The following is a 12,508-nucleotide window of genomic DNA, read 5'->3' on the forward strand; positions in this document are numbered from 1 at the left end:
AGTAGCGACCCCGACTAAGACAGAAGGCAAGGACCAAGCCCTGAGGTAGTTCTGACTACCACACACATACAAGGCAAATAAACAAGGCTCATAAGTGAGCACCGGGCCCCCAGTGAAACCAAAGTGGGTTCCAGGCCTGTTCTGGCCCTCTGGGGACTGCAGTGCAGAGGCTGGTGCTATCTGGTTAGACCTCAGAAGTCAAGGTGAAGGCCAGAACCTTGGAAGATGTTGCCCTTGCTTGAAGGCCTGGGAGGAGGAGCAAGAGCTGAAACACAGGTATCTGGTGGTGATGTAGCTCAGAGTGCAAGGCCCTGGGTCTACCACTAGCCTTAAAGGAAACAAAGAGAAAACCCCAAGCCCATCAGGCAGGTTCTGGGGGTGCCGGCCTTCTCCTAGTCTTTGATCCTGACCTATCTTGAGCACCCCAGAAGTTCTATTCAGATGGTGGGTCTCATGCTGCTTTCTAGGGACCTCCCCCCTCAGGAAGCTGCCACAAGGGTGATTGAGCTGTCAGTACAAATGACAGGCTATTGGGTCTGGAGCCATTTTGATCTGAGGTTGGCCAGGGTCCTGTTCTCCCGTATACAGTGGGGACTGGGGGATTCTGGGGGGAGCGGGGGAGTAATATAGGGTTCCACACTTCCCTCAGTCCTGGAGGGCTTTCTCTTGTTCCTCAGCTGCCTCAGACTCTGGTTAGAATGGCACCTCCGCCATCTGTCATCCCTCCCCCACTCCCTACTCCGAGGCCCGGCTGTGACTGGGGGTTGGCGTGTCTGGTAAACAGGCGGCTGGCAGGTCCCCAGGGCCTGTGGGTGACAGGCCTGGTGCTGGCACCAACCCCAGGGCAACATGCCGAGGAGGAGGAAGAGGAGGAGGAGGAGGAGGAGGAGGAGGAGGAGGAGGAGGAGGAGGAGGAGGAGGAGGGAGGAGGAAGAGGAGGAGTGGAGATGAGTTCTGCGGACCAGGGAAGATTCCTGCCATGTCTGAGAGAGTCATGGCTGTGTCCTGTCCCTGGCACTCCAGACCTACGTGGCCGCTGTGGCTGTCCACCCTTCTCCAACTCTTCAGCTCCAGCCTTCACATCTTCCCCTCCAGCTACCTTCAGAGAATTCAAGTCAATATCTGGTGTGAAAGGCTGCCGGCTTCTCTCTACCTCGGATGAGGCTAGGCTGCCTGCTCTGCCCTGGGGAGCCACACTCCACCACCAGAGAAACTGAGGCCAGAGGGCAGGTGGGAGGGGGGGTGCTGAGAGCTTTTAGGATTCTACCCCCAACCCTTCTGTCAGCTCCCTGCAGTGATGGGCGGCGTGCCTTCGCCTCGGTTGTCCTATCTGGGGAATGGGAGGGAGGTCAGGTCTGTTGGAAAGGGGTCCTGCTAGCCTTTCTCAACCCCCTCACCTCCCCTGGGAGAGGGTAAGGAGGGGCAGGAATCTGTCTTGGTCGGTTCCTGGCTCCCCCTCCTCCAACACGGTACTGCCAGCTCCCTCCCCTTCTTTCTCCTGCCTTCTGGCTGCCAGCCCCTCCCCACAAGGCCCCAGACCCCAGCTGCGGTGTCTTTACAGCTCTGACCAGCCGCTCAGCCTCTCCGACTCCTCCCTCCCTCCCTGCCTGCCTCTCTGCCTGCCTCCCTCCCTCCTCTCCGCTTCTCTCCAACATTCTTCCTCCTCCCTCCTCCCTCTGCTTCTCTCCATTCTCCCTCCATCCTCTCTCATCCCTCCCCCCTCCATTTTCTCTCATCCCTCCTCTCTCTCCATCCTCCTTCCAACTCCGTTCTCCCCTCCCTCCCTTTTTCTCTCTCTCTCTTTCTCTCCCTCTCTCCCTCCCTCTCTCTCTCTCCCGGGGAAGAAAGGTCACGGTGCAGCTGATTACTCAGAGCTCAGTTGCTGTAGCAACCGGCGGGGGAAGTGGGACAGGCTGGCTTTGAGGACGCGCGAGGTCGGCCGCGGGCGGCTGGAGCCGGCGCGGGCCCCGGTGCGCGGGAGGCCGCCTGCAGCCCGTTCTGCGCGCTGCGGCCCGGCTCCGGGTTGCGGTTTTAATGAGGAGCCCGCGCCCCTCCTGGGGCTGCGAGGAGAGAATCTCTGCTCCTGGTCTCGGTTCTCCCGACTCGGTGTAGGTATCCGCCCTCCGCCCGGGTTCTGCCGGCGCCTCCTTTCTTCTCTCCCAGCCCCGTGAGAGCAGCTGCTCTCCCTGCGTGCGCCCACCCACCCCACATCAGCTTTAGCCAGGTGTCCAAGGAGACCCCAGCACCCTGTCCATCCCCCTCAGCCTCTGTCATTACCAGGGAGATGCAGCAGGAGACAGGTGCACAGGAACTAGCTTACAGACCCACAGTGAGTCGGGGCCTCTCTCTGAGCCCCGTGAGCCTTGGAGAAGGCCCGGCTGGGTTGCAGGAAAAAGCCAGACCCCTGCTATCCTTGGCTCCTCTCCAACCAGCAGCCAGATGAGCAAGGCCAAATGAGACTGGGTTAGCAGGGGTCCAGCCTTGGCAGGAAAGGAAGAGAGTCCAATCCCCTGCCTGACACCCCACATACACACTGCCTAGTGAAGTGACCAGGCCGCTTTAAGCACCGGTTGACATCTTTTTCAAATGCTTAACTATGGCTAGGAAGTATAGTGCAGAGGTAGAGCATTTGCCTAGAAGTGGGGGGAGCCCTGGGTTCGAATCTCAACACCATACCTAAAAATTAGAATACACAGTTACTACCCAGTCATTCCACTCCTGGGTAAGTGTGTCAGAGGTAGGAAAACCAATGTCCATACAAAGAAGGGGACATGGATGCTCACGGTACCGCTTTTAATACAGTACAGATCCCAGAAACACCCCAGGGTGTGCCCACCCGCCCAGAGAGCTGCAGGAGCCCGGGACAGGGCATAGCCTGCTTACTCAGACTTCTCTAACACTCTAGAAAATGCTGCCCAGTCTATAAGAGCAGAAAGCACTTCTGAGTGTGCTGGGGGCCCGAGAAGGACTACAGAGGGGGTCAGGAATCCACTGGGCTAGGCTGATTGCTTTCTGGGTGAACTTGTACAGTCACACACAGGGAAGAGAGGCCCTAGCATGTGCAACGGTCCAGTGGCCAGGCTAGGTGTGGGATCAGTGAGGGGACCGCATGCAGGATGTCCTGTGACTCCTGTATGCCTTAGCACTCTTGGGTGTGGTTTGCAGGAGTCTGTGCTATCCCTGCTCTCCTGAATGCTGCTTGCTCTTCCTGGGCCTGGGTCTTATCTGGTAAATGGTAAATGGTGCATTTTCTTCTGATTCTTCAGTTCGACTCCACTGAGCAACCTGTCTATTTTTATGTGAGTACCATACTGGGTTTTAGTTTTGTTTTTCTTTTTTACTTTTTAATTATTTATTTACTTTAAAATTTTTATGTGCATTGGTGTACTGCCTGCTTTGTGTTTGTGGGTATGTGTTTGTGAGGGTGTCAGATCCCCTGGAACTGGAGTTAGAGATAGTTGGAAGCTATCATGTGGGTGCTAGGAGCTCAACCCTGGTCCTTTGGAAGAGCAGCATGTTGGGAACTGTCAGCTCATTGATGGAGACCTAGGATGCTCCCCATTCATCACTTATAACTCCATATCTGCCTTTGATTTTGAGACTCTGGGTACCTTTGCCCAGCTGCCTGGGGCTCTGGGGGGCAGTCTCCCGGCCCCGACGCCAGGCACAGTCCAGGTGCCCAGCGCTGTCTAGGAGGGCCATCCCAAGAGGGAGAGACAAGGCCACTTCAGCTGGCAGGTGGGGTCCAGGTGATCTTTATCAGGTTGATGATGATCTGGACTTCCAGCCTAAGTTACCAACCAAGTTCAGAGCAAGTAGGAGGCCATTTCTTTTTTTCCTGAGTTGGGACTGGTTGTTCCTGCTGGTGTTGCTGTCCTCTGCCAGGCCAGATGGGTTCCCATCCTCTGCTCACTTGGGCATGTGACTGATTGATGGTGAGGGAGAAAGCCACCAGAAGCCCCAGACCTCACTTTTTCTGCACAGGGTCATCAACGAGGGGCTGAGTCAGTTCCCACCTCAGGTCACAGACAAGGAATGAGACAAGCACAGAGCCTCCCCTGGGGCTGGGCCAGCCTGAGAACCCCTCCCTATGCTTTGCCTCTGGGCTCACACAGCGTCCAGGTTTGTGGCAGTTTGAAGTAAGAGCTACATAGACAGACCCAACTGTAGCTGTCCAGCTAGAGAGCTCTGGCCATCCTGCCCTTAATGCCCATTCAAGTGCCCTTCCCAATCAGGGCGCTGCTGTGGGAGGGGAGCCAGGGCAGCCTAGGGCCTGAGATGGCAGGGATTGAGTTGGGAGGACACTACTGAGCCAGCCTATCAGGGGCAGGTGGCAGGAGAGGCTGGAAAGGTCTAGCCTGAGGCCCCAAGCTGAAGGTGCCCTGGTGCCCTGGAGACAGACAGAGAGACACCTGGCATATGCAAGGGCCGGCAGCAGAGAAAAGCCAGAAGATTGAAAGGAAGTTCTTTCAGAAGTGGAAAGTTCTGGGAGGCGAAAGTCGGGGAGGGCTGGACACACACGGCTTGTAGACGTGTTATTTGCAGCGTCCTACTGAGAGTAATGGACACCGTGGAAGGTTAGGCAGGAGGAGTGGCACGTTTAGAAGCACTTTCCAGAAAAATCTCTCTGGCTGTCGTGAGTGAAAGTGACTGCAGGGGCAAAGGTGGAAGCAGCCACATTATCAGAAGGGCTCTACAGATGGGGGCTGGAAAGAGTTGGCAGCAGGCAGGGTGAACTGACAGAAAAGATTTCACTGGGCACATGGGTGGGGAAGGGTACATAGTAGGCTCCACACTGGACTGGGAAGAGAGGTGGTCAGGGATAAAGTCTTTGTGTTTCTCTCTCTCTCTCTCTCTCTCTCTCTCTCTCTCTCTCTCTCTCTCTCTCGGTTTTGTTTTGTTTGTTTTTCGAGACAGGGTTTCTCTGTATAGCCTTGGCTGTCCTGGAACTCACTCTGTAGACCAGGCTGGCCTTGAACTCAGAAATCTGCCTGCCTCTGCCTCCCAAGTGCTGGGATTAAAGGCATGCGCCACCACCGCCCGCCCGGTGCGTTCCTCTCTTCCAGGGTGCTGTTGCATGTCCTCACGCACTTCCTTGTCCCCAGGGCTGGTACTCTCTGACTCCATCATAGCCCTCTATGGCCTCCCACCCCAGGGCAAGTGTGTGCACATGTCTGTGGCCTCTGCTCCATGTCCTGTATGTACAAGCAGTGCAGCCCCCCCACCCCTTGCAGGCTGTGTGTGTATGTATGTGTATGCACACATATTTAACATGTAAGAGTATGTGTGGGCAGTGCAGTGGGCATGCATGTGCATGTACCATGTTTGTGTGCACGTGTGTATATGTACGTGTGTGTGTGTGTGTGTGTGTGTGTGTGTGTGTGTGTGTGTGTGCATGTATTTGTCCAGGAGCACTGTGAGCCAGCAGGTTCCAGGAGGCCCTAGAGCCTTTGTTTGTGAGGTTTCCAGATCTCTCTGTTTCCCAGAAGCTGATGCCTGGGCCTGGATTCTGCCCACAAAGTGGGGTTTTACAAAACTGCATTGCATACTAGATAAGCACACAACATGGCTGCTGCTACCATACCAAGGGAAGAAGACAAGCATGCAGCTAATCAGATGTCTTCCCAGGGAGTCTGTGTGTGAAGCCGACCTAGAGATGATCTTGGGGTTGGTAAGATGTCAGACAGCTTGAACATGATGGACAGAAGCTGCTGATTCTGTGGTACCCGCAGGAGCGCACCTGTGTTGGTTTCCATGGTAAAGGTGGCAGTATGGGAGTATGGTCAAGGGGGTCTAGGGACACTGCTTCAATGTGTCCCCAGGGTTAAGTGTTAGAATCCCAGTCCCACTAGCTGAGAAGCAGGGTCTTCCAGACAGGGCAGAGTTGTAGGTGCTATGCCCTCAAAACAGATTAGTGCTGGGCCAGCAAGATGGCTCAGCCAGTTAAGGCAATTACTGCTGAGAGAGAACCAATGTCTGAAAGCTGTCCTCTGACCTGAGTGAGTGTTACTGAGCTGCCCAAGGGTCTGCTTTGGGGCCCTGCCCCTTCTTCTTGCTGAGCCTCTTTTTCATGCTTTTCCGTGAAAAACCTTCCACCAAGCTCTGCAGCAGCCAGCGACCTCCCGGGCATCCTCTCACATCCAGGAGAAGTTGGGTTTAGCCCAGACCCTGTGAGGGTTAGAGGCACCCCACAGCCAGGGTCACCAATGGTTCACAGAATCCCAGGAGTTGCTGGCAAGAGGATGGGAGAAAACACAGTGGGAGCAGGGCTTGGCTGCCAGGTCACAGCAGGGTCGGCAGGGCCTCTTCTCAGGAAGGATGAAAGAGATCAGAAATGACTTGGTGGACAGGAGGCCTGGTGAGCCACAGGTCTGTGGCTGCAGAGGGTCTCTGCCATTTCCCTACACACAGAGGTTGGCCATGGTGGTTTCTGCTTAGCCAAAGACTTAGCCCTGCCTGCCTCCACCAGCGTCCAGCCAGCACCAAGAATGTGCAGAAAATTCATGGTGGCTTATCCTGGGTTTCAATGAATGTGTGAGTTAATCAATGAATGGATGGAAAGTTTTAAATTTCATCTTGTTTATGAATTTATTTATTTACTTGTGTGTGTGTGTGTGTGTGTGTGTGTGTGTACACACAACAAGTGAAGGTCAGAGGACAGCTTGCAGGGATTGGTTCTAGGCTCCTACCATGTGGGTCCTGGGATAGAACTCAGGTCCTCAGGCTTGGCAGCAAGTAAACCTTTACCCTGTTGAGCCATCTCAGTTGGCCAGTAAAAACTTCTGTCAGTTCTTCCCACCGTAAAGGCAGCCAGGCCGGAGGATTTTGACATTGGGTTGTAGAATCAGCCCCAGTGTGGCTCCAGGAAGGCCAGTATTATGGGTGCAGGATGCAGGGTCTGCTCCATGCCTAAAATCTTATGTCTCCTATAAGGTGCTGTTAACCCCAATCTGCCAAGGGAGGAAGCAGAAGCTGGAGAAGACAGTGTCTCTCTGGTGGCCCAGCCAGTGACCCACAGAGGTGGGATTCACATTTACATCCAAGTTTGTAAGCTTTTTTTTTTTTTTTTTGGTTTTTCGAGACAGGGTTTCTCTGTTAGCCTTGGCTGTCCTGGAACTCACTCTGTAGACCAGGCTGGCCTCGAACTCAGAAATCCGCCTGCCTCTGCCTCCCAAGTGCTGGAATTAAAGGCGTGCACCACCACCGCCCAGCCCGTAAGCTTTTCTTAAGCACACATTCCTCACTGATGGCAGAGTTCATTCATTCAGCTGCCAATCACTCATTCACTCATTCACTCATTCTCTAACCATCTGCCAGGAATCCTCAGAGTGCTATACTCCAGGTCTGGGCATTGTGTCTGCAGCACTGAAGGAAAGGCGGCATTCCTGTCTGTCAGCATGCCACTCAGACATGGTGGGCAGCGAAATGCTGGGGTGCAGAAAGCCCTGGGAACCGGGTGGCTTCAGGGGGACCAGCAGAGGTTTAATGTGCACCCTGCTGGCTGGAAGGGTGTCATCAGCAGGGAGGTTTATACGGAAGGCAGAAAGCCAAGGTATGAGGAAGGAAAAAGAAAAAATGAAAACTGGTCGTCTGCCTTCCTGGAGAAGTCCTGTGGCCCTGCCCAGAGCTCCTGGCCTGGGCTGTTCACTGATGCCTACGACAAGTGAGACTCAGACTAAACTGGATTCAATTATCATTCTGCCTGTGGCTAGAGACCGGGCTCCTGTCTGGAAAGAGTGAGGATCCATCTGTGTGGACCAGGGATGCCACTCCTGATCTTGGGTCTAGTGTCTACAGTATAGAGAGGCACTCCATGGCCAGTGATCTAGCTCTGTTGGGACACAGGAGGGCCTGTCCTTCGTTTGGCCCCCTGCCTGTTCTCTGTGGGTTGGGCCTTAAGCCCAGACTTGGGTGATTAGGAGCCAGTCAGCAAAGACGCCTATCCGGGCTTCAGGTCAGATGATGTTTAACATCTCTGTCCTGTTTTCTCTGTGAAGGGGACTGGAAGTCTAAGGATATCTTTGTAAGTGGCAGTGGGTCCTGAGCACTAGCCTGTAACCACTACCTCTAACCAGTCTCTCTGTTACCTCGAGGGTACAGGGCATGGGATAATGCCCCTATAAAGCTGTCAAAGCTGTCCCAAGCTCAGGCCTAACGACTGTGTCCCTGCCAACGTGAGGGACTCAGCTGTAAAGCCAGTGACCTCAGCCTGTGCGTCCCTGTGCTGTGTGGTGTCACCTGAAACTGTGGGCCTTCTACCCAACCCGCAGTTCCAAAGAGGTGCCTTGTTGCCAGGCTAAGTACTACATATCCCAGCCTCCTTTGCAGCTAGGGGTAGTCATGTGATCACGTCTGACCAATGGGACACAGGTGATGACTTCTGCACTCTCCAGCTTGCGTTTAAAAGGAAATGGAAATCCTGTGACTTTAGGGGACTTGAAGCCCTGCTTGGGTCCCCACCAGCGTGCTTGGGAAAGAAAAGAGTAGACATGCTAACCCTCTTTGGCCTTCTGCACAGAGGGATGGTTTATTAAGGAGCCCATGCCCTGAACCCCAGTTCCAGAGACTAACAACAGGAAAGCTTCTAACAGGCAAAAAAAAAAAAAAAAAAGTGTCTATATGACACCACATAGGCAGACAGACAGCCACATATATGCACATATGTCACTGGGCTGAATGGGGACTGGCTCTGCCCACAGCATGTGAGGCGGCCCACAGAAGGAGCTGAGCACGTGATTTCAGCCTCCTGGGTGAATAAATCAACCTATGGTCTGGGGCGGTCCCAGGGAGGGACTAAGCCTGGAAGAACTGGTGACTTCTGAGCCATAAATGTCATCAGGTGTGCCTGCTGTGAGGAACCACGGTGTTTATAAAATGCCATCCCAGTCCACTGTCTCCTCTGACCCTGACCCTTTTCCTGGAAGTCAGTAGAGGATCCAGCCTATTGTCTTGTTTACAGGTGAGAGAACACTCAGGAACCACATCACTTGACCAGTGGCTCATCACACAGTAAGCCTTTGGAGTCCTTAACACTTTCTTAGTATTCAGATACTATTTAATGTGTGTGTATGTGTGTGTGTGTGTGTGTGTGTGTGTGTGTGTGTGAGAGAGAGAGAGAGAGAGAGAGAGAGAGAGAGAGAGAGAGAGAGATCAGTAGAACATGGGAGGGGCATGTCCTGACTAGTTTTTATATTGACTTGACACAAGCTATGGTCATCTGGGAGAAAATGCCTCCATAGGCTTGGCGTGTACTCAAGTCTGTAGAGCTTTTTTTTTTTTCTAATGGCTGATGAGGGCGTGCCCAGCTCAATGTGGGTGGTGCCATCGCTGGGCAGGTGGTTCTGGGTGGTATAAGGCCAAGAGGGAAGCCTGTTAGCAGCGTGCCTCTGTGACTTCTCTTTCAATTTGTGCCTCCAGGGTCCTGCCTTGAGTTCCTGCCCTGACTTCCCTCAGTGATGACCCTTATCTGTGGCTGTAAGCTGAGACAAACCCTTTCCTTTCCAAGTTTCTTCTGATTTTGGTGTTTAATCACAGCAGTAGAGACCCTACCTAAGACAGGGGACACAAGAGGAGGGGGGAGGAAGAGAAAGAGGAGGAGGAAGAAGATGAGGAGGAGGAGGAGGATTCTGCAGCTGCCTGGCTTGATCTAGCTATACCTCTTGTAGCCAGATGCCTGCTTTCCTGGTATAAATAAAGACACTCCTCCCTGTACGTTTTCCGGGTTCTATTGCTCTCTAGCCCTCAGGAACAGACTTGTGAGAGGAGCCACACGCTTCTCCTTGCTCCTACCCCATCCCCATGTTCCAGTTCCAGTTCCTCTCCTGAGCTTCCTATAAGACCTCATACTACATGGATAGTCAGGTGTGATGCTTAGTGCTGGGTAATACTCTTTCTCCGTGTGTGTGTGTGTGTGTGTGTGTGTGTGTGTGTGTGTGTGTGTGTGTGTGTGGTATGTCGGCTTCACAGTGGCTTTGCCCAGAGTCACAGGCAAAGTCCAGCTCTTCTTAGGCTCATGCGTGGGTGATACAAACCCACCAGTGGAGCTTAGATACAGCCTGATCCAGAAATGTCCCGCCAACTCCAGGCTGGGTTGTCAACTATCAACGGGGCTGACATTAATAATTTAACAAGAGTTAACACTCATTTCCAACCAACTACAAGGAGAGAGGAATACATGTGGGTCTGCAGTCTTCGGTGGTGGGCTAGAACCAGAAAGGGCTAGAACTTGACCTCGTACCCCAGTTTCATGGGGCCTGGGTCTGAGCATGCAGCCACATGTATTAGGAATCTTAACACTGAAGAAAACCCCAGACTTGGGATGGAGTTCTATGGCACACACAGGGCCCGAGTGTTCATCCCCTGCACTGCAAAAGAAAGACTAGAATGATCTGAACCTGAGATAGGTCTGTAGTTAAGAGCACAACCCTCTCTTGCAGAGGGCCTCACAACAGCCTATAACACCTACTCCAGGGGAATCCTATGCCCCCGTTGGGGCAGGAGGGACACCTGCAGTCACACGCACATAACCATACACACTCATAATTTAAAAACAGAACTTCAGGTTCTCCCTACTGGGTCTCAGTTCTTTTTCTGAGACAGCCCTGTACTCCACACATCACCCTGCATCTTATCTCACCTTTGATTATCTTCCCAGACTAAGCACTCACTACCTACGAGGCTGCCCGGCCTTTTTAACTCTTCCATCTCTGGTTGTGCCTCTCAGACCATCCAGACCAGACAGCTCCTCTGTCTTGAGAGCTTCAGCCATTAAAGCAGTTTCTCCCCACTGGATCCCTGACCAACTGATCTTCTCCTGGAACAGGACAGAGTGTAGGCTTGGGAGGGGGTGGGGTGGCGGTGAGGGTGGGGGTGGGGAGCTGGTGACAGATCGCCGAAGCCCAGGCAGCCAGACCCCAACCCTGCTTCCCCTCCTTCTGGCTGGCTTACAGGATCTCTTCTCTCCGGAACGGCAGCTGAGAAAGACAAAGATTCACCCAAAGCAAACACATCAAGTCCTTCTACAAACACATCTCCCCCTGGACCAGGGCTCCAGAGACCCCGGGGGAGGAGAGGCTTGGATAAAGCTGCTGCAGAGCCTCCTGCCTAAATTCGTGCAGAGCCTACATGGAGAGCCCTCTGTGTCTGACTGGGTTTTTAGTTTATTCTTTGGCAATCTCATACGTGTATAATCCGGTAATACTCATGCCCTGACTTGCTCTTTTGTCCCTTCAACCCCTGACCTGCCCATCTTCCCATCAAGTCAAACTTTCAATTTCCATGTCTCTTTAAAAAAAAAAAAGAAAGAGAGAAAGAAAGACAGAAGGAAAGAAAGAAAGAAAGAAAAGAAAAGAAAAGAAAAGAAAAGAAAAGAAAAGAAAAGCAAGCCAGCCAGGTTTTACAAAGTTCTTTATTTTTCTCTTATTTATGTTGAGTTTTCTCTTCTCTCAGCAGCCCTCTCCATACCAAGAGTTCCCTGGCTTCCCGAGCCCTCCCACATCTGATTGAATGTTTTAGGTTGTCTTTTTTTTTTTTTTTTTTTTTTTTTTTTTTTTTGACAGAATTTCTCTCTGCAGTTCTGGTTGTCTTGGAACTCTGTAGACCAGGCTGGCCTTGAACTCACAGAGATCCACTTCCATCTACCTCCTGAGTGCTGGGATTAAAGGCATGCACCACCACTGCCCAGCCAGGCTCAGTCTTTTCTTTTTTTTTTTTTTTTGGTTTTTCGAGACAGGGTTTCTCTGTGTGGTCCTGGCTATCCTGGAACTCACTCTGTAGACCAGGCTGGCCTCGAACTCAGAAATCCACCTGCCTCTGCCTCCCAAGTGCTGGGATTAAAGGCGTGCGTCACCACCGCCCGGCCAGGCTCAGTCTTAAACTAACCCTATGCAAGCAACAGGGATGGCCATGAATTCATAAATGTCCTGAGTCCCTATTTCAAAAGCCAGGCATAGTGGTGTACAACTTTAACCCCAGCACTCAGAAGGCAGAGACAGGGTTGATCTCTGTGAGTTCGAAGCCAGCCTGGTCTATGTAGTGAGTTCCAGGATAGCTCAAAAGAACAAAAACAGAACAAAAACCATTGAGTGTTTTAAGACCCTCCTCCCCACCATGTGGTCCTTCCACCCTCCTTGGTGGGAAGGCTCTGGAGCCTCGGTGCAGGAGGAGAGTCAGGTCTTGTCAGCGGCTTGCAGCCACAGATTGACTGGTGTTCACAGCAGACAGAAGCTTCTTTGACTAAGGCTGCACTAGTCCATCAATGAAAATATAAACATCCAGGAGACAGTTTTATAACACATTCATTCAGCAAAACAAACGTAGTAAGTTTACCCTCAGTACCCACGATCTCCCCTGACATGGACCTTTCACTGTCTACAGCATCCTGCAAAGGGGGCCTGGGAGCCAAACAGAGAGGGGTTGCTTGTTCCCTTAACAGAAATGCCACGACTGCATCCCAGGCAGCTCTTGTTTGGGAAGCTGGTATCGTGGCGTTCGTGATCCATCTCTTGCT

General features: G+C 52.7%; 1 protein-coding gene across 13 annotated transcripts; it reads left to right on the top strand.

Moving 5' to 3' along the window:
- The first annotated feature begins 922 nt into the window (after nucleotides 1-922).
- Nucleotides 923-11,292, top strand: LOC117703994 (uncharacterized). Of its 13 annotated transcripts, none has more exons than XR_013108490.1 (6): nucleotides 923-2,108; nucleotides 6,934-7,047; nucleotides 8,960-9,009; nucleotides 9,418-9,474; nucleotides 10,724-10,830; nucleotides 10,950-11,292. XR_013108490.1 is itself a non-coding variant. In XM_076928449.1 (4 exons), coding segments are annotated over exons 1-4 (930 nt in total). In that variant the 5' UTR covers nucleotides 923-1,337; the 3' UTR covers nucleotides 10,952-11,292. The 13 variants fall into 13 exon arrangements, 1 of the variants encoding a protein (XP_076784564.1); XR_013108485.1 differs by having other exon boundaries at nucleotides 928-2,108; nucleotides 6,934-7,043; XR_013108493.1 differs by lacking the exon at nucleotides 10,724-10,830 and having other exon boundaries at nucleotides 6,934-7,043.
- Nucleotides 11,293-12,508: the final 1,216 nt, after the last annotated feature.

The sequence above is a fragment of the Arvicanthis niloticus genome, chromosome 2 (genome assembly GCF_011762505.2).
Source record: "Arvicanthis niloticus isolate mArvNil1 chromosome 2, mArvNil1.pat.X, whole genome shotgun sequence".
In the NCBI taxonomy this organism is placed as follows: domain Eukaryota; kingdom Metazoa; phylum Chordata; class Mammalia; order Rodentia; family Muridae; genus Arvicanthis; species Arvicanthis niloticus.

Bases quoted from the DNA above. Each gene is read 5' to 3' on its own strand.
- LOC117703994 (XM_076928449.1), top strand. From the start codon at position 1,338: ATGGGAGGGAGGTCAGGTCTGTTGGAAAGGGGTCCTGCTAGCCTTTCT. The intron at 2,109-8,959 runs GTAGGTATCCGC...TCTTGTTTACAG, and splicing joins CTCGGTTCTCCCGACTCGGT to GTGAGAGAACACTCAGGAAC. The intron at 9,010-10,723 runs GTAAGCCTTTGG...TGTGCCTCTCAG, and splicing joins GACCAGTGGCTCATCACACA to ACCATCCAGACCAGACAGCT.